Here is a 21,546-nt window from a genome sequence, read left to right as displayed (position 1 = left end):
CCTTCCCTTTGGGTTGAAGTTGGCTCCACAAGTGTTCACCAAGTGCCTGGCCCCGCTGGTGGCACAGCTACATCTACGAGGAATCCATGTGTACCCGTACCTGGACGACTGACTCATCCGGGCGAACTCAATCGCCGTCGACCACACGACAAAGACAGTCCAACTCCTGACGGACCTGGGGTTCTCGATTTAAAAATAAATAAATAAATAAAAAAGAATCCTGCTTGGCTCCATCGCAGGATGCAGTGTTTCTGGGAGCCCGAATCAACACGGTGTCGTTCCTGGCGTCTCTGTCGGAGGATACAAACGCGGCCATCTTGGGCAAGGTACAACAGCTGTTGGCCCCGAAGGTCACAAGGGTGAGGTCTATCAAGTCCCCTACCCAGCATGATATCGCATGCATATACCCCATTCGACTGTGCAGGGTACCGATGCTTCCGCTGCAGGAGTTCCTCAACGCCCGTTGGATCCAAGTGGCGGGATCTTCGAGGACAAGATCACACTCAACCAGAGTTTCCATCGAGCGATACGGTGGTGGGGAGTGCGTGCACATCTGTCCGCAGTCACGGATTTCAAGACCCCCACCTCATCTGGAGACGTTCATGACGGACGCCTCCCTGGAAAAATGGGGAGCACACTCCGGAAGTCTTCATGCAAGAGGCCTGTGGAAGTCGAAGGAGAAGTTGTTGAACATCAATGTGTTGGAGCTGCGGGCAGTGTTTTGGGCCCTCGAGTCCTTCCTTCCGTCCCACAAAGGCAAAGTGGTACGGGACAACACCACCACTATGTTCTACACCCGGAAGCAGGGCGGAACCAGATCCCTGGTGCTCTCCAAAGAGGCACAGGACCTTTGGCACTGGGCCATAGCCCAGGGGATGTTCCTCATCTCTTCATCTAGCAGGAGTGAAGAACACCATCGCCAACTCTCTCAGCAGGGAGCTGCGCTCTTGCCACGAGTGGGAACTCCGGCAGGACCAAGTGCATCACCTGTTCCGCAGATGCGGCAATCCCCAGATCGATCTGTTTGCAACCGCGACAAACACCAAGTGCCGGAGGTTCACTAGCAGGTTTCCCAAGCTGGGGAGCATGGGGGACGCATTCTCTTTCCCCTGGGATGGCCTGTATCTGTATGCGTTCCCTCCCATGCCGTTGCTTCTTCGACTAGTCAATCAACTCAGACGGTCCCGGTGCAGGATGATCCTCTTCGCACCGGCGTGGCCGAGACCAATATGGTACCCGGACCTTCTGGACATGTCAGCGTCCCCTCCAGTCAAGCTTCCGGCAGACACAGATGTTCTCGCCAGGGAAGGAGGCGCGATTGTGCACCACGATCCAGGATCACTGAACCTGAAGGCCTGGCTCCTGCAGCGCTAGAGTTTGGGGGCTACAATCTCCAGCGGATTGTAAGGAGGTGCTCGCAGGTGCTCACGTATTTGTTGTTGTTGGCCAAGGCAGGACTGACCCATGCTTCCATCAAAGTTCATCTGGCTGCTATTTCCCGCTGCACCAGATCTCCTGGACGATCATCCTTATGGTCTCATTGTTTGGTCAAGGAGTTTGTCAAAGGACTATTTCGCTTGTTCCTGCCGGTGAAGGCTCCGGCCCCGGCGCAGGAGCTCAATGTGGTGCTTACTAGGCTCCTGGGTCCCCCGTTTGAGCCTGTGCATTCGGCAAAAACTGAAGTTTTTGTCGTGGAAAACAGATGTTCTCGTGGCCATCACCTCCGCACAACGAGTGAGAGATCCAGGCCCTCTCTTGTAAACCACCTTATTTGACATTCCACGAAACAAGGGTGATGCTGCGGACGCACCCCTGCTTAATGCCCTAGGTGCCGTTAGACTTTCATCTAAACGAGCCCTTGGTGTTACCTTTATTGTTCCCAACGCCTTTGTCGCTGGCTGAGAGGACTTTGCACTCACTGGATGTGGCTAGAGCGTGCTACCAAATCTGAAGATGGCTGCCAGAGGAGGGGTTTAGGTAGAGGGCAGTCATTGGCTGGGGGCAGTATGACCCAGAGACCAGTATTTGGTTGTTAGGAGAAAGACAGTTCAGAAGTGAAACTGATTTTTTCTTTACCGAGGATTCCCAGCCTGGTGACTGGGAATATTCATGAGCATGTGAATCCATGCCCGACCCATGCTGGAGAACAACAGTTACAGGTAAGTAACTTGTTCCTTACCTGTTGTTATTGCAGTGCAGTGAAGCCTTCAGCTTCACTACACTGGCTTTTGCTCATTTGTCATACGGAAACTGACAGGTCCTTCAGGCTGTCAGTACTGGGAAACATTGTTTCCCTTAGTCTTGTTACATTGTTCTCAATTTTGGGAACTTTTTATTATTGTACAATGCATCTTACAATGCAGTACAAGTGGGTGCATTTTTAGTTTTATCATAGATTAACACTCCTAGGATTTTGGGGTGGGTTACTTTAGGTGTGCCTTAGGGACAAGCTGCTGGCAGCAGTTACTTTTGGTGCATTTTGCTTTAGCCTTACTACGTTTACCGCATTTGGCTACCTACTGTGGCTAGTGCAAGGTTTTTAGTTTGTCCCTTGGCCATCTTTTCACTAACCCTTCTTCCAGACCTGTGAGGACAGGAAAATCCTTCACTGGACTTCCAGTGCCCAGGAAGGCTGAGGCTTTTCACGGGTTACTGAAGGGCCATGTGTTTGCGCTGCCAGGAAGTGGGGTGGGACTGTCTGTTCCCAATCCGCAAACTGGTTTCAGTGTGTCTAAATGGTATGCATGAGCTGTACCACCAGTGGTCCTGATTTCACCACGTGTGTGGGTGTGTGTGTGGGGGGGGGGGATCTGAGTCTGGGTGTGTGTGTGACTACCAGATCATTGATTGGCTAGTGGGAGTTTCGGCTCTTGCCTGCTTTTTGAATAACAAGAGGATTCCTGCACCCATTCTTCAGAGATCCCGGAAGAAACCTGAAGGAGCCAAGTATCCTGTACAGCTGCCAGGCGTGTAAGGCAACAGTGGACCCGCTGGAAGAAGGCCTGTCTACCAACCTCTACTGCTGTACTGTAAGAGCCCTATCTTGTAGGTGATCTTCAGAAGTCCTGCGTCCTATGGAGTGAACATCTCGACATCAGCTCCGAGTCCTTTCGAAGAAGTGCCTCTCGGTCATCCAGTGGCGGCCAACCTCAGCTTTTGGGATACCGTGCTGCAGACGTCCACCATTCCTTGTTGAGGCATGCAAATTTGGGGATCGACAGCTTGTGCTACCGGACTCCTTCCTGCCATATTTCGTTTTTCCAGCATTGAGGGGACCTGAGATGGGAGACAAACTCCGACATCGGTGGCTGTTGTCGAAAACAACTTTTCTGCATCCAGTCATGCGTTGAGAGGGGCCCTGCATCAAATTATTCTGCTTCCTCCAACCTCCAGACCTTGCACCAGCATTTGTTGCCTTCCACAGAAGTACTCAAACGGCAACCCCTGGCCATCAAGGACTGTAGCTGAAATCAGGAAAAGCGACCTTGGACCCTCTTCTGCCGACCTACCAGGTCCTAAGAAGAATTGGAGTACGGCAGGTGAGTTGTAACAGTACTTGCCTGAATCCCTAACTCCCTTTTGAAAGATTGGTAACTTAGAAACTTTAATAACCGTTTGGCTTTGCCATTGCTTGCTTGCGCAAGCATTCTGAAAGTGGGCTTTCATTAGCTAGATAATTTGTCCTCTACTCATTGCAACCCTTCATTGGCCCCAAGAAGTCCTACACTACTTTCTTCCAGTCTCACAAAACAGTGTGACACTTTGCACATTTTGGCACAACACGCCCCATGCATCTTAGGGATGGACTTCTAAAGTTAGTGTTGTATCACTGTAGACCTGTAGTGCTGCATACTAATACTTGGCTTCCTTTTCACAGGTTTATGTATTTTGCCCTACTCCAGTGAGTGTATGTTTCTGATGCTTGTGAATCTGCTTAGAATCAAATGCTGTGCATATAGTCTGAGATCTAGTGGAAATCGCGGAGTATTGCATATTTTTTTCAAAGATCGAAAGGGGACGGCGACATGGGCGTGACTTTAACACTATCCCTAACGTGACGTGTAGTGTACCCAAAATCCCTCACGCGTCGAGGTCCCTCGGATTGTTTTTTTCCGCCAACCTAGTTGGTAGTGTATTTGGAGCTTGCAAGAGTTAATATTGCTTACTTATCTATGGTCATCTAGTCTCCCGACTATTCTTCTCGACAACTGCCTCTTGGGCTTCCTGCCGCCGAAGACATCCAATCCTACTCGCGACTGTTGAACTGCTCGACGACTGTTGATCGCATGGCCTCAGCCAGGCCCTTACAGTAGGGAGAGTGGGGCCCCTGAGTTTATTCTTTTATAAAAATGTATTTCCTTTTCCTCCTCTCTTTCTCTGCTTGGTCTGGCTGCTGTTGCCCTCTGCTATGGAGAAGACGCAATTTAAATTTTGCCCGTCGTGTAATGGGAAGTTTCCTTGGAAGGACACCCATCGCTGTTGTAATCGTTGTCTTCCTCGAGACCACGACGAGCACTCAATCAAGTCCTGCAAGCTCTTTCGACTGAAAACGTTGAAGTACAGGCAGACTTAACGGTGAGCGGCCTACGCCACCACAAATACCAGCACACAACCCCTAAGGCTTCTTCGACAGAATCGCAGAAGAAGCACACAGCGCCAACAAGGCTGTCGAAAACTTGGACGATGCCCTTCGGACCTCGCGGTTTGGTGCCCTCCACGTGACTGGGCTTTCCTCTGATAAGGGTGTTCAGCCTAAAAAACATACAGCCGTCGACACACCATCGAAGGGTGCTCAAGCACGTAAGGCCTCAGTGGAGTTGTCGTCCATGACCGCGCCGTCAGGCACGTCGAGACCTTCAATTCAACCGCTGAAGAGCCGCCAAAGTCTTGCGGCTATCATCTCGGCAGCTACAGAGCACAAGGGCATGCCCTCTTGTCGAGAGTAGTTTTCTGAAGCCCACCATCCTATCTTGAAGGCCTTATTAGGAAAATCTCCCCCTTCTGGGCAATCTTTTTCACATCCAGGCCCTTCTGCCTCTTCCCTCCTGGATTAGGGAGAGATTTGCGCAGTATATGGACAAAATGGCCCAATTTATTGACTTTTCTCACAGATACATTACTCCCAAGAGACATAGGAAAGAGGACGCTTGTCCCATTCCTTAAAACTGCAAATAGTCCCGTTCTCTGCACAGGAACACCAGGAGGATATATTGGATGTCCCAGAGGACCCATCACAGGAGGAGACCTATGAGCATAATCCCTTTGCACAAGACACAGCTGATCAAGACCCAGATTGGGATCAAGATCAGTCAGGGGATCAGGGCCCTTGCCATCACCAACACATACCCCTGACCCGGACATCATTTGTCTAGATCCCCCCCTTCTTCACCCCCACAGAGGGATTTGTCACCTGTGGATGACCAAATGTTGTTCAATTCCATTTTAAAAAGAGCAGTCGATCATTTCCAGATTGCAACACATTAGGCAGCTCCAAACTCTGACATTGTTGAGGATATCCTGAAGGTGAAGCCTCCAACTAGTCGAGCCATCCCCTTACTCAACTCTATAAAGAGACTCCTTGCCCCCTCCTTGTTATCTCCGTCTCTCACACAGGCGGTCAATTATTCCACCCATCACCTTCCGACCCACTATTAATAAGGAGTCATGCTGCACCGGAATCCCTGTGGTTACTACTACTCAAAAAAAGGGCAGGGGTACCAATGTCCACGGCAGAAGCCCATCCAGATAATGATTGTAAGAAACGTTAGCCCTGGATAAGCGGGTGACTGCCTCTGTGGCCTACTCAACTAGGATTGCAAACAATACTACTCTCCTGGCAGGCTACAGCAATGTGCATTGGGGGCTAGTCCAGGATGGTCTTCGAGGTCCCATAGCCCACCCGATCATGCCTGCCGGCGGTCGTGGCAGAGGACAGACAGGTTACTCCGATATTTAAAAACTCTGGACTCTGCTGAGACTGCTGGACGCACCCTAGCCCAGGGGACTTTACTTAAGAGACAAGCCTGGTTGAAGAACGCTGGCTTTACACCCGAAACTCAGGCTTCCCTTATCAACAAACCAGTTGAGGACTCAAACCTTTTTGGGAAAGCTGTTGACGACGCCCTGGAGACTGCGAAGAAAAAGCACAAAACATTAAAGTCGCTCAGCCAGATTGTGGCTAAGCCCTTCCACCAGCTTGGAGGCTCTAACTTGTGCCGGTCCTTTGATGGTCAATCTTTCTCCAGCTCTCCCCATGGACAATATGGCTGAGGGGTTACCCCCTTGTCCTCCGGCCAAGGCTCTTCTAACAACAAATATCAACAAAGAGGTCCTCGTAGAGGCAGGAACTCTACTCCTAGCGGCCCTCCGGCATCCACCACAAAGTGACTCGTCGGTTCAGGTCTCCTCCCACGCTTCCACTGTCGGGAGTCGCTTGTCATCATTCATTCACACCTGGGAGGGGATCACATCAGACCATTGGGTGTTATAGACAATCACCCATGGCTAATGCATCAAGTTTGAACGACCACCTCAATACCACCCACCGAAGAGCAGACGCCTGCCGACAGAACACCTGTGCATCCTGCTGGAAGAGGTTCTGTTCCTTCTGGAAAAGGGCACCATAGAAGTAGTCCCCATTCAACAGGTAAACAAGGGTATTTATTCAGTGTACTTCTTTGTACCCAAAAAGGGTACACATGCGCCCTGTGTTAGACCTGCGCCCAGCGAACAAGTAGGTCAAACCTCAAAAATTCAGGATGACAACACATGCCCACATTGGACTTGAAAGATGCATACTTTCATATTTCAATGTTGCTCACAGAAAGTACCTCAGGTTCATGATAGAGAATACTCACTATCAGTTCAAGGTTCTCCCCTCCGGCATTGCCTAAGCACCACGGGTATTCACGAAGGTACTGGCGGTAGTAGCTGCTCGCCTACGCAGGCAGTCCATACCAGTCTACCCTTACCTCGACGACTGGCTCATAAAAGGGGATTTGTACGGAACATGCCAAGCAAATACCCAGAAGACGGTAAACCTTCTCTTTGACCTGGGCTTCTCTATCAACGAGAAGATATCCAGCCTAGACCCCAATGAAGTTGCACAGTTTCTGGGGGCTCTAATTCGGACCAAAGACTGCCTCGTCTTTCCCTCCAATGAGAGGGTTCAAAACATGCTGTTCCAGATCCCTCACTATGTAGCCAGTCACCAGGTGACAGTACGCAAGGCCATGCGACTGTTAGGGATGATGGCTTCCTGCATCTACCTATTTCCTCATGCTCGTCTGCGCATGCGCCCCATGCAAGAGTAGCTCTCTGGCCAATGGTGTCAGGCCAGCAGCCAGTGGGACGATCTAATGGTTGTCTCGGCAGCTCTTGTTCAATCTCTGCAGTGGTGCTTCAGGAAAAAACTTCTGCAGGGGAAGACCTTCACCGCCCCTGCAGTAAAAGCCACTCACCACAGACGCATCTCTGACGGGGTGGGGTCTCACCCCCTTCAACAGACGAAGCACGGGTGGCCCCCAGCAGCAGCATCCAATCACATTAACTGCTTGGAACTGCTAGCATTGTTCAAGGCCCTGAAGGCCTTCCAGACACACCTTCAGGGGAAGACAGTTCTAGTCCTCACGGACAGTACTACGGCCATGTATTACCCAAACAAGAGAGCACTCACTCTCTAGGGCTGTCTACACTGCCCAAGAACATATGAAAATGGGCTCTCAAGCACATGTTCCTCCTTTCACAACATGCTTCAGGGAAACTCAATCTTCTGGCGGACGTGCTCAGCAGACACTTCTCCCTACTCGTAGAGCATGCGTGGCGGCTACTATAGGACATTGTACTCAACCTCTTCGCAGAATGGGGCTTCCCAGAGATTGACTTGTTCGCCACTCTGGAGAACACCCAATTCCCAGATTACGCCTCCAGGTACCCTCAGAACTGCTGCAAGGGGAGCAGTCTTTGGATAACATGGTCTGGGAAATTTGTCTACGCCTTTCCCCCAATGTCCTTGCTCTACAGAATGGTGCACAAGATGCACCAAGAACTAGTCAGGATGATTCTGATGGCCCCTATGTGGGCCTGCCAGTCTTGTTTCTCCCATCTCATGGCAATGTCAGTCTCCCTTCCCAGCAAGTTGCCATGCCTGTACAACGTGCTGTCTCAAGACCGGGGGGTTTTTTGAGGGACACTACATCCTTGCCTGCAAACTCTTAACTTAGCAGCCTGGCTCCTGAGGTCATAGAGTTCGGGCACCTCCAGCTCCCTCAAAGACGCATGGACATATTCCGTGAAGCACGGAAACCTAACTTCAGGCATTGCTACTCCAGCAAATGGAAGCGCTTTGTCATGTGGTGTAATGGCAAGGGCATCAATCCTATTGAATGCTCACCTAAATGTATTGTCCTGTACCTAGCCCACCTGTTCGATTCAGGACTGGTTTTCAATTCTCTAAAGGTCCACTTAGCCGCGCTTTCGGTGTACACCACTTCCCAGAGCATGGTTTCATGGTGGAAAATTCCTGTTAATAAAGTCTTTATGGAAGGGGTAAAGAGGCTTCATCCCCCAATTTCCAACCCAGCTCCCAGGTGGGACCTGAATGTTTTGTCTTACCAGACTAATATGGCCTCCCTTTGAACCAATTCACAAGGCTAGCTTTAAAGCAATCTCCTACAAGACCGCCTTCCTGGTGGCGATAACCTCTATAGGGAGAGTTAGTAAACTGCAGGCCCTTTCAGTCCAGGACCCATTTGTCGCGATTCATAAAGACAAGGTGGTTTTGCACCTAAATTTATCTCAAAGTTCCATGTAAACCAATCCATAGAACTACACATCTTTTTCCAGAACCCCACTAACGTAGCAGAAAAAAGCCTCCACACACTGGATGTTAAGGAGAACGGTTATCTACTATCTGGAAAAGACAAAGCCACTAAGGAAAAAACAAACCAGTTCTTCGTTTCAGTGGCAGCTGGTAGAGAAGGGGACCTTGTCTCTAAATCAGTTATCTCCAAGTGGATTATAAACTGCATCACACTGTGTTACACTCTTCCCAAGAGAGATCTACCCTTCACGCCTAGAGCACACTCTACTATGGGCACAGGGGCTACCATAGCATTAATTGCAAACGTTCTTCTTGATTCCATTTGCAAAGCAGCAACCTGGAGTTCTGTACACACCTTTACACAAAACGACTGCCTAGATGCACACGCTAGGTCTGATTTTCAGGTAGGACAAGCAGTGCTAAGATTTCGAATGGATTGTGTCCTCCAACGTATTCCACATCTTTGACATGTAATGTCCACAGCTATGTACTTCGGAAACTTTTTCGGCAGAGGGCGTCCTGCGTCGATGGCGTCGGGTCAATGTCCCTCAAAGGCCTCCGTCGAGGGCGACATCACCGTTTGTTATAAATAGGACGCACGGCGCCCATAGCCTCAGTTCCTTTTTTCTGCAAATGTGTTTGCTTCGGAGACTCGGCACGCCTCATGCATTCCTTGTGAATGTCTTCTTCTTCAAACCCTCTAACTCCGCAGTCTGGCTTCAAGACTTGCTGGGACTGCAAGTTGAAAATGTCGATTACCGACCTGCATCAAATTTGTTTGTGGTGCTTGGGTGAGAGTCACGACACCGACGACTGTTCCAAATGCCAGTCGCTGACTGCTAAGGCCTTGTGGGAGCATAAGGGGAAGCTTCAGGTAGGTAGGCGTTCTAAACCCAGTTAGTCCAGTAAATCGAAGTCCAAGGGGATTTCTCGGTCCCGGAGAGGTTCCTGCCATTCGTCGTCCTTGTCTCTGCATTCTAGGAAACGCCATCACCGGTCGCCTTCCCCGTCCTCCTCGGAGGATGGAGTCGCGAGGAAAGTGGCTTGCCCGATAGAGTCCTCAACTCCGGAGGAATGGGCTGCCTTTCGAGAGCAGATGTTAGTGATTTTTCAATCGCAGGGCACAGTTCCGTCTGCGCCTTCTGATGAAGCCGGCAAGGAACAGTCTTGTACCGTGGCTCAAACGCCTTCGGGCTTGGGTCCTCGACGCAACGCTCATCGGGAACCTTCGAGATCCTGGTCGGACAAGGCTCAGGATAGTCGCAAGAGACCTGCTTCCAGGTCTCGGTGCTAATCTCCAGAGAGATCACAGAAATTGGGTAAGGGCTCAGGGTCGGCGTCCACTCCATCAGTGCTGTGTCCGTCGGATACCGACGTCGAAGCTTTGCCTTGGTTCCAGCCCTCGGTGCTATTGACGCTGAAGTCAGCAGCGCTCTCAACGCCGAAGCCTTCGGTACCTTTGGGGCGTTTTGACCGAAATTTACCGTTGGAGATCCTTGATACTATGGATCCTCCCAGGAAGGCTCCTTATAAGTCTGTGAGGCCTGTGGTAGACTCCAGACCCTAGTCCGTTTCGAGGCAGGGCTTTCCCCTCCCTCTGGATGACATATATGAGGAGGAAAAGTCTGACTTTGATATGGACCCTGTTGAGCCTGAGGGAGGTGGCTCCTGTCTTTTCTGGAGACAGTCAATTGGATGAGTTGAGGCAAACTCTTCATGATGCCAGTGGTTTAGACACTTCTCCGGAAGTGGAATTTGGCAGGTCTGAGCCTGGGGCTCCTGCCGAGTTGTCCTACAGGAGGCTCATGGCTAGGGTCACGGAGTATCTGGGCTGGTCCAGTCCTCCTAAAGATTTTGTGCAAGATGTTCTAACTGACAATTTAGATCAAGGTCCGTCCTCTGACCCGGTGTTACCTTTTCATCTGACATTACAGAAAAGGGTGGCTGCTGCTTGGCAGTCACCGGAATCTCTTCTGCCTGTTAACAAATCGTTAACCAAAAAATACTGCCCTTCCGGTAGCGACCACAGCTACCTTTCGTCTCACCCCACTCGCGAGAGTTTGGTGGTTCAGGCGGCTACGGCCACCTCGAGGCAGGCGGCGTACCCTACCATCCCTCCTGATAGCGATGACAAACGCTTCGACAGTTGGGCACGCAAGGTGTTTTCTGCGGGGAGTATGGCGTTGAAGTCTGCCAACTCCACTTGTGCCTTGGCAAGGGTTTCACACACTGGAATTGTGTTTCTCTGGCGGCTGAGCATATTCCCGAAGGGGAGGAAAGGGATGGGTTCCTTGCTCTTGTGGAAGATGGCAAGGATGCCATGTGTGAATCCCTTGAGTCTGGTTTGGACACGGCCGATAGTGTTAGCCGGTCCATGGCTGCGAGCACCGTTATACGCAGATTTGCGTTGTTGCAGAAGTCGGGTGTTGCTCCAGATGTGCAAAGCTGCCTTTTGAACATGCTCTTTGATGGCGCGCATTTGGCAGCAAGGCTGACGAGAGCCTTGCGAGGTTACAGACCTCAAAAGCTGCTGCTAAATCTTTGAGTGCCGCTGTGCGTCAACCTGCGCCTTTTCTTCAAAGGGGACAGCAGTCGAGGGGAGGTTCTTTTCGTTACTACTCCTCCTTTGGTAGAAAGAGAGGGGCCGCCAGTCAAAGGGTTCAGCGTAAAGGTACCTGTGGTGGTCGGGAAATAGAGGTGCCAAAGCCGCCCAGGTACCTGCCTCTTTGCCTTCAGGCGCTGCTGCAGCCGCTCCAAAACAGCCATGAGGCCATGTCCCATGGTTCGCCGGTTTGGGGGCAGACTGTTTTCAGCATCTCGAAGAGTGGCGAGCCATTACTTCAGAAGCATTGGTGCTGGATACACTCGCCCACGGCTACTGCCTTCCCTTCCTAAAGCGGCCTCACGACAATCCACTGGGGAATCTCTTCCGGATCCGCTCCTAAGAGCAGGAAATCTTAACCCTGCTAGAGAAAGGCGCTATAGAACTGGTGCCTGTAGCGGAACAAGGTATGGTATTCCCATTATTTTTTTATTCCAAAGAAAGACTGGGAATTGAGACCCATCATGGACTTGCGTTGGTTGAACAAACTTCTGACGAAGGACAAGTTCAAGATGATCACTCTTTCTCAAGTCCTCCAACTTCAGGATTGGTTGGTGTCTCTGGACCTACAGGATGCTTACTTTCATGTGCTGATTCATCCCAAGCACAGAAAGTACCTGAGGTTTGCGGCTGGCAACCCACACTTTCAGTTTCAGGTCCTGCCATTTGGATTGACCTCCGCCCTGAGGGTCTTCACCAAGCTAATGGTGGTGGTCGCAGTGTATCTCAAGAGAGGGGGGGTGCACGTCTACCCCTACCTGGACGACTGGCTGATCCCTGCATGTTCTCCTGTGCAAGCATTGGATCACCTCGGTCTCACCTGCCGCTCCCTCCACAGGCTGGGCTTCTCCCTCAATTTCAAGAAGTCGCATCTGACACCTTCCCAACAGCTCCAGTACATCAGGGCTGTGTTGGACATGTCCTTGGAGAAGTGCTCGCCTCCCAAGGTGAGGGCTCATCACATTGTGCAGATGGTGGACAAGTTTCAACATGCCCAGAGTATCCCGGCTTTCGAATTCTTAAGGTTGCTCGGCCTCATGGCTTCCTGCTTTTTTCTGGTGCCAGAGACCAGGCTGAGGATGAGATCCCTGCAATAGGTCCTCAAGATGAAGTGGTCCCAGTTCTCAGGCAAGATGTTGGATCCCGTTCAGATTCCACTTTCGGTCTCCCAGGATCTTCTGTGGTGGGCCAACGAAGGGAACCTGATGAAGGGGGAGCCGTTTTGGCAACCATGGCCGGAGGTGACTGTAGTGACGGATGCTTCCCTCACAGGATGGGGCGCTCATTCAGACGATTTGACTGCCAGCGGTCGTTGGTCTCCGTCGGAGTCAAGACTCCATATCAACCTGTTAGAGCTGAGGGCCATCAGGCTAGCCCTGAAGGCTTTTCTGCCGTCTGTGCGGGGGAAGAGTGTCCTGATCATGACGGACAACACAGTAGCCATGCATTACCTCAACAAAAAAGGGGGGTAGGGTCACTCCCGTTGTGCAGAGAGGCAATGCAGCTCTGGTTCGGGGCCATCCAGCAGGGAATTTCGCTCTCGGCAGTTCATCTGGCCGGAGACGAATGTTAGGGAGAATTCTCTGTAAAGGCTAATTTCCCAAACCTAGTGAGTCCCCCAGCAGCTTTGCTGGATTTTTGGGGTTTATTTTTTTCTCCTGCTAAGAGTGAGACTCTTTTACTCCCACTCTTAGACATGATTTGAGGTGTTCCTTTATCTTTCCATGTGTTTTATGGGCTATGGGGTCTTTTACTTCAAAGGGTCTCATGTGTTTTTGATGTGGGTTACACAGCACCCTCCGTGCCGTTACCCAGGGGTGTTGTAGCGACCCCCCAACATAGACTCCATACCCTTGGACTGACTACTGTCTCCCAGGGCATGTAAAGTCACAATTGGCTTTACTAGTCCCAAATTATGAACAGAAACAAGTACAAACTATCATATTGTGGACATACTGGTTGGGGCAATTCGATTGCCCTGGTGTCTGTTGTTCGAGGGGGCATGTCTCCATCCCCCCTGATCGAGTTTTGGCTGGTGGCAGTGGATACTACTTTTTATATTCGACCGCAAATATATCTCTATGGGATTTTCCCATTGTTCGAGGCTACCAACTTTAATTATTTAATTCTTATAGCCTCGAACATACCGCCGGTTTATTTATTTAATATTAATTCACCGGTTGGTATTTTTTGCCAGAACTCGATTCTAAAATGGCATTTGTGTTCTCTTCTGTAACTCCAACCCAAGTCAAGCCCTTTGTTCCACTTTTTGGCGGCTTCTCCAAAGAAGCCTCCAAAAGTGGTGCCACTCTGTCTGGGTACCACAGGGGGTGTGGGAGGGGGTTTAGGCACCCTGGACTGAGTTGCCTTGGCAACTCAAGTCGCACTCTTGTGTGATTGGCCCAAGTGATGAGCCGGCCGGCTCACCACTTAGCATGTTTGATTGACAGCTAGGCTGAATGTATGGGGGTTTGCTGCATAAAAGCAGGGCTTTGGGGACTGGAACTTCAGAAGTCGCCACAGGACCTAAGAATCCAAGGAGGGAGAAGCTGAGCTGACCTGCAACGACGACACCACCGGTGGAGCCCTGCTGAACTGTCTCACCACTTTTCCCGACGACAGAGGAGATCTCCAGTCCAGAGAGTCTTTCCTCTGACTGGTGGGGATAACCAGTTTTGCCTTCTTTTCACCTTCCTGGAGCATCTCGTGGCCGCCTTGCCCGTGCCAAGCACCCCGGCAACCGGAATACCAATGTTTACCACTACCGCGAAGAGAAGGGTAGTACCTTTTAACCAAACAAACTCCGCGGCTGGTTTCTTCCCTGGCAGTGCAACAACCTTCATCTTTCCTCCACGGCGATTCCTCTTCTTCCTCTGGACGAAACACTGACTTGCACCCGCTGCCAGGAACAACTGCCCCGCTGGAGCTTCCTTCACACTTAAGGTACTGTGTCCCGCCTGGCTTCCTTGCGACAGATCGTTCGGTGTGACAGTAAAGCCTCTACTTTCTAACCTGGGCTGGCCTGGGACAACCTAGCTAACTTTTCCTGACTTTAATTTCATCCTTTGTGTGCGAACTATCTACAAGACTCTTTGGGCATAACCCCACTGGGTGAACCTGGACCCCTTCTGCTTGCTCTCTCCAAGAGTGGGCCTTGCAATTGACTTCCTTGCTCTCCAGTAGAACTCTGCCTATCCTGCCTTACTGTGGTTCTTTTAAAAGTATTGAAATTTGTGTGCTTCCATAACTCTGCCTTTTTTCCTCCCTTTTTAATAACTTATCAGAGTGCCATCTTATGTTAAGCGCTCACCTCTGTCTGAAAATAAGTGGTGTTTCTCACTAAGACTTGTCTAATAAGTAATTAGGGTTGTATATATATATATAATAGTGACTGTGTGCTGAATTTACTTACCTCTTTGTGCTAGTGTAATTTACAAGTGTGTCTTTAAAATAAATAATTATATACTTTTACACCAAAGCTCTGGTCAGTGTTTGCTTGTGCTACTGTATCTCTGTACCTATTGTGTATACTCTACATACTGCCTAACCCTTCTTGAGGGAAGTCTGACTGCTCAGCCACAGCTACCAAGTGAATCTGTGTGGTACAGACTGCTACCAAGTGGGTTTACTGCAAAAATACCTGTAGTCTTAAATCTTTTGCAGTGGTACCTAAGGGAACTGCACAGGTTTCTGCCTAACAACGAAAATGTGGCGGCAGACGCTCTGAGCAGGCAGAGCACAGTCTCTCACGAGTGTGAGTTGGCTCAGGAAGTCCTTCTAGAGATCTTCGCCCTTTGGGGAACCCCACAAGTGGATCTCTTCGCCACCAGTGCCAACCGGAAGTGCAAGAGATTCTGCTCAAGGGTCATTCCCACTGCTGTATGCGTTTCCTGCAGTCCCCGTCATTCCTCAAGTGTTACGGAGGTTACGGAGGTTCAGATCCCACATGATCCTCATTGCTCCGGATTGGGCCAGGAGAGCGTGGTACCTGGACCTTCTGGAAATGTCCATGTGCACTCCATGCTGTCTTCCCTACGGAGAGGATCTGCTCTCGCCAGAGGGGGGTCATGTTCTCCATCCAGAGGTCAGGACTCTCAACCTTCACGCTTGGTATCTGAAAGGTTGAGATATAAGGATTGGGACCTCCCAGATGATGTGATGGAGGTGTTGCTTTCAGCCAGAAGGCCAGCGTCAAAATCCCTGTACCGTTGCCGTAAGTTTTGCGACTGGTGCAGAGGACAAAATGTTGATCCTTTTCAGTGTTACATTTCGATGGTTCTGTCTTTCTTGCTTTCTTTGGTCCACAGGGGTCTTCAAGTAGGTACCATCAAAGGTTACCTGGCGGTGCTGTCTTTATTTGAGCGCTTGTCTGCAGAATGCTCCTACTTTAAGATTCCTTTGATTTCTCAATTTCTTAAAGGACTGACTAATGTGTTCCCGCTGTCCCCTTTCCAGGTGCTGGTTTGGGATTTTCATTTGGTTTTGAAATTTCTAATGGGTGCTCCGTTTGAGCCTTTGCACCTTTGTCCTTTGAGATTATTGTCCTTCAGGACAGTGTTCTTGGTTGCGGTTACTTCCACTTGCAGAGTGAGTGAATTGCAGGCACTTTCATCTAAGCCGCCCTTTACTGTGTTCCGCAAGGACAGGGTTGTTCTGAGGGTATGCCCTTCCTTTCTACCTTGGGTAGTTTCTGAATTTCATTTGAGCCAGAAAGTGGTTCTTCTTTCTTTCTATCGTCCTCCTCATCCTGTTAAGAAAGAGGAGCTACTCCATAGGTTGGATCCTAGGAGGGCTCTAAGCTTTTATATTTCTAGGATGTTCAGGTTCAGAGTGGACGATCAACTCTTTGTGGGATATGCTGGACACCGATTGGGCCAGGCTGTTACCAAACAGACCGTGTCCAGGTGGATTATCCTCACTATTACTGAATGTTACTGATTGGCGGGTAAGGACCCTCCAAAAGGGTTGTCAGCTCATTCCACTAGGGGCGTGGCTACTTCCACAGCCCTACAACGGGTAGTTCCTATTAGGAATATTTGTGATGCAGCCACATGGGCTTCTATCCACACCTTTGTTAAACATTATTCCCTGGATACCATCCATGTTCAAGATACGGCCTTTGGTAAAGCGGTTATTTATTCCGCAATCTGATTGGGTACTCTAAATTCTTTTCCCTCCTCCATTTTCTGGTACTGCTTTGGGAGTCTGTCAAAGATGTGGAATACATTGGAGGACACAATCCATTCGAAGAACTAGTTACTTACAAACTGGTAACGTTCTTTCGATTGGATGTTCCTCCAACGTATTCCACATCGCCCTCCCAGCCTGCCGCTCTGGAGAATTTCCCATGCAATTCCAGCTTACGTTCCTGCAAGGCTATGTGCAGTCAAGCAGGCATTGGATTGATGCCACACGTTATGGGGGAAAAAACATAAACTGAGGCTATGGACGCCGTGCGTCCTATTTATAACATCCGGTGACGTCGCCCTCGACGTCGACGGAGGTCTTCGAGGGACATCGACCCGTCGACGCAGGATGCCCGCTGCCGAAAAAGTTTCCGAAGTACACAGCTGTGGACATTACATGTCAAAGCTGTGGAATACGTTGGAGGAACATCCAATCGAAAGAAGGTTACCAGTTGGTAAGTAACTAGTTCATCTATTTGCTGACTTGGCCTTGACCACTCGCCTTGCCACCTTGAACTGGTTTGGTTACAGCTCCCAGAGTTGTCCTTGTCACTAAACTAGTTTGGCCTTTTAAACATCTGTCCAGCAGTCCAGAGTATACAAAATCAGTCCCAAGAGCCATCACCACAGTCACAGCTTCAACATGGTTTGAACATTATCCTTGACATCCTTGACAGGCCTAGCATGTGGTTGTGTTTGTAGATGTAATCAACACTTAAAATTGAATTTCTGTAATTGCAAATCTGTTACCTTCTAAAACATAATTTACAAGCTGACCATTTTGGTGATTTCAAAATATTGTCTGGCAGAGCTGTATTACTTTTATGATCATTTGGCATAGGCATGAACAGCATGTTTGTAAATAAGATATAGAAGTATAACAGTTTACCATTGATGTTTGGTATATTTTAGCACACAATGCTGCAGCTGATAAAAGAAGCTGGTGGTCACAATGGAATTACACAAAGAGATGATTATCCAGTGACGGAAATTCTAAATCAGGTTTGCCCTTCTACTTGGCGGGGTGCCTGTAAAACTGCTGTGCAGTTATTGTTTGGCCAAGCTGGACTGGTAAGTCAAAATGTGGGCTATGAATCGTATGAAAATTGCCATATATTGGTGTGTTGACATATCTTTCTAAATGAATTTACTTCTGTGCACATTTATTTCATGCATGTTCAAAATCAAAGCAAATTATATACATATAAACAGAGTAAAGAGGATTGTGGCCTCCAACCCCTCACCAGATAAAGGGAAAAACAAATAAACTAAACGTACACTGAGAAACAGTGTGCTGAGGTAAGAGTCTATCACGTGGAAATCTGGGTGTTGAATATGGGATCAGTTTCTTAGCCCACCCCTAGAAATATCAGTTTAAGCTTTTGTGTTTTTTAACAAAAAGATATGGTATATACAGAAAACTGAAAAATATAAAGTTAGTCATTAGCTTGATTATTAGAGTATTCCATGACAGAGTGTTTTTAAAACTATCTTTTATTTATAAATGTTGGTATGCCCCTTCAATTTTGTTTGGTGCCTTTACACACAGGCTTCAAATAGATAATCATCACGTTTCCTTCTTTCATCTCTAGATTTCTCTTCAGTGCTTTATTAAGGCCTACTTTCACCGTGTTTTTTATTTTTCGAGTTTTCTTCACTTATGCATTGTTCGTGATAAAAACATGATGGAGACGGCTGCACACTGTCTTCATCATTATGGGAACATCCATTCTTACCTCCTCCTGACTCTACAAATGCTCTGGCTGCTGCACACCAGAACCTTTTTGCACATCAAAGTGTAAAATGACAACATTGAAGTACAGGTGAATCTGTCGTCTCCCTGCAACACAGTACTAATCTTCCTGTGCTTGTCTATAGACTATTTTAGTATATCTTGCAGTTTATCAATGTCGTTAGGGACTGCCACAAGACAGCTTCTCACCACCCCACCAATCCCCACGCAACTACTGGCCTTTAAAGTCATTGCCATCCACAGCAAGACCAGCACATTACAAACTCGAGCAGTTTTTGTTTCTGGGCTCTATGCTGCATGAATTGCATGCACTGGTCTGCTAACCTATTCAAATAAATGTAAAATATCTAGCAGTACCGGTATAGATTGCGTTGATTGAGATACATCAATTTAAACGTAGTCCGTGTAGAGGAAGATCTTTTGTTTTATGTCCCCAAGGAAATGCCTTTCAGCCTCCCAGCGTGTCTAATTGTAGCTGCCAACTGCTCTATAGCAAGAGCATAAAGAAGCTGTGATAGGGCCATCCCTGACTAGTCCCAGAGTATAATCGAAAAGGGGGTGAAATGTTCCATTGGTATTACTCAATGTTTGGGGTTTCTTATATACGCGTTTAACTGGAATTTGAAAAGGAACCATCGTTCCCATATTTTCTTCCAGTGCACAAAGCAGGAATTTCACCCAGCCCTGTTGATCGCTTTTTTGAGGTTGAGCGACAGGATGATAGGCTCTTCCTTTTTTGTACAGGCAAAAATGTTCACTAAGTGCCAAACATTTATTTTGCACAAACCCTGTTTGATCCCTGTGAACTAAAGGTGGAAGGAACCCCTGTAATCTGATGCTAGACATTTAGCAAATAGGTTTGCATCTGAATTGAGCAGTGATAATAGGTCTATGAGATGCCGATATAACAATGGGACCTTTCCCTCCCTGGGAACAAGACCTTTTTCTCCTTGTAAAACAAGCATGGACGAGTCCCTGAGTGAGGTGCATCATTGGAACACATGATACAATTTAGATGCAGTGTCTTTCTTTTAAAAGTTACACAAATCCCCCTTTGCCAAACTAGAAATCGTCCATCCTGTCTTATTTTAGGTAGATGCACTGCATTCAGAGAAGCCTCTGGCGCCACTCTTTCATTCGTTGAAGTTTCACAATACAAGTCGTAATGAGTGTAAAAAAAAAAGTTAAGTAATACCGACATTCAATACTATCTCCTAATACCTACCCCACTCGACTAGGTGGGGGAGATTAAAAGAGAAATTAAGACGGTTGGAATCTAACGTGCAGAGGCATGAAAATAATATCTAACTTTATTCATGACTTTTGCTTTTTATCAGCCACCGCGAAAAATTGGCCAGCCGTGGGGATGCAGATTTACCTGTTAAGCTCGGGGATAGCACACTGCATAATAGCCTGGATTTTGCACACACACCAGGAAAATTCCTTTGAACTGGCCCAAGGATTGGCTGGTAACCAAAGTTACACTCACAGCAAGAAATGCTTTAAACCCTTCTTGTAAAATAGCTTTCTTCAGTCATCTAAAATGATGCCTTGCTACAGTGGAACAAGGTGCTGAAAGCCGAAGGACTGGTACAGCAGGCCTCGAAAAATCATAAAATTCTGCTAGCCCTGCAGGTCGAGTAACTTGAGTTAATCTACTCGATGAAAGAGAAATGCACTTGACCCATGGATTGGATGTCCTTTTTATCAGGCATGGTTTATTGGAATAACCATTGTTTCTGACAAGACTCAAATCCGTTTTTTTTTTTTAATTTGCTTTTATTGCGCAATTTTCAAGTAAAACTTCCATACATCAACAAAACATAATCGCCAGTTTTAACATGAAAATTAAAAGAAAAAAAAAATAAGTGTCCAACGAAACCCCTCCCCATTGTTCAAGTGGGAACCTCAGTGGCTAGTCCGGATAGTATATTTGTGGCTGGCATGGGACAATCCTCCTCTTTCATTTGTAGGCTTCCAGGAAAAGTGCCCACTCCATCCCTCTGCTAGTTGTAATATCATCTAGACAGGCCGTTATGATGATCATCTCAGAGAGGTCCTTGGATTTTCGAGCCCAGGTCACTTCAGTCGGGAGCTTTTCGGATTTCCAGCTTATTGTTATGCATGCCCTTGCCGCCAGGAGCAAGAAGTGCATCATATGAGGCACTTTTATCCACCGATCTTCTTGGAGTTCCACGCCGAACAAGACCAATCTAGGGTCACTGTCTCTCAGATACAGACGAGGACTTCATTCGTGAATGCTTGCGATTTAGGGCATGCCCACCACATGTGCCAGTAGTCCGCTTCGGCCCCACAACCTCTCCAACACAAAGGGCTCGTTTGAATGAAGATTTTCGATAATCTTTTGGGGTCAAATTACCACCTGTGTAGCAGTTTCAGTCCGTGCAACTTGTACTGGGAAGAAATTGATGTTTTGTGCACTGTGAAGCAGATTCTGGTCCAGATGGCGTATGGCATCATTGGGCTCATGTCCCTTTCCCACCGTTTTCTAACGCCCTCTGTATTGTTTCTTTTTGCCTCTAGCAGTGCAGTTTATAGCTTGGAGATGAGGCCCCTGATAAGAGTTGCTTCGCTCAAGATTCTTTCCATGGTGGAAAGGTCTCTCTCCAGTTTTTCCTTCCATTTCCCCGATCTCAAAGTCCCCCTAAACTGCAGGAATTTGAACACATCCAATTGACCGATTTGTAGGCCTATTTGCAACTCCTGTATCGTTATGCATCCAGTAGGCTTTATCATTTATCCTGCCCTTTCAAGCCCAGCCTCGTACCACTCTTGGAAACGAGACGGATCCCTGATGTCATCACGAATCGGTGGAGCCCATATACAGCTCATGCAGGACGGCCAAGTTGTAAGTCCACGCATTTCCCCTTTGCTCCACCATGATCCCAGAAGTGAGCCCATTGCGAAGTGGTTGATGACACTCTTAGGAAAGGACTTCTTTGACGCCCATAACCATTCCCCTAGCGAGACTGGTCTCATTCGATGGTTCTCGATGCGCCACCCATTGCTTTTGCTTATTTCCTCGTAGATGTGGTACAGTAGCTCTGAACTTAGTGGCTCGATAGTACGTATACATATCCGGCAAACTCACCGCTCCCCTTTCCTTCGGTTGGGTCAGCATCTCGTACGCTATCCTGTTTTTTTCCCTTGCCATATAAATTTA

At 48.4% G+C, this 21,546-nt stretch overlaps 1 protein-coding gene across 6 annotated transcripts in view; it reads left to right on the top strand.

Annotated features, from left to right (window-relative positions):
• The window catches only part of GARRE1 (granule associated Rac and RHOG effector 1), a 1,148,859-nt gene that overhangs the window by 516,504 nt on the left and 610,809 nt on the right, over positions 1 to 21,546 (top strand). For all 6 annotated transcript variants that reach the window (XM_069639445.1, XM_069639428.1, XM_069639448.1 and 3 more), the window contains one exon: positions 17,522 to 17,680. In XM_069639445.1, the coding sequence (XP_069495546.1) occupies positions 17,522 to 17,680 (159 nt within the window). The remainder of the gene's footprint in view (positions 1 to 17,521; positions 17,681 to 21,546) is intronic.

This window comes from Ambystoma mexicanum, chromosome 1q (genome assembly GCF_040938575.1).
Source record: "Ambystoma mexicanum isolate Mex_15411 chromosome 1q, UKY_AmexF1_1, whole genome shotgun sequence".
NCBI classification, from domain to species: Eukaryota; Metazoa; Chordata; class Amphibia; order Caudata; family Ambystomatidae; genus Ambystoma; species Ambystoma mexicanum.
The sequence above is the reverse complement of the archived record's forward strand: the minus strand, read 5'-3'. Positions and strand labels throughout refer to the sequence as shown.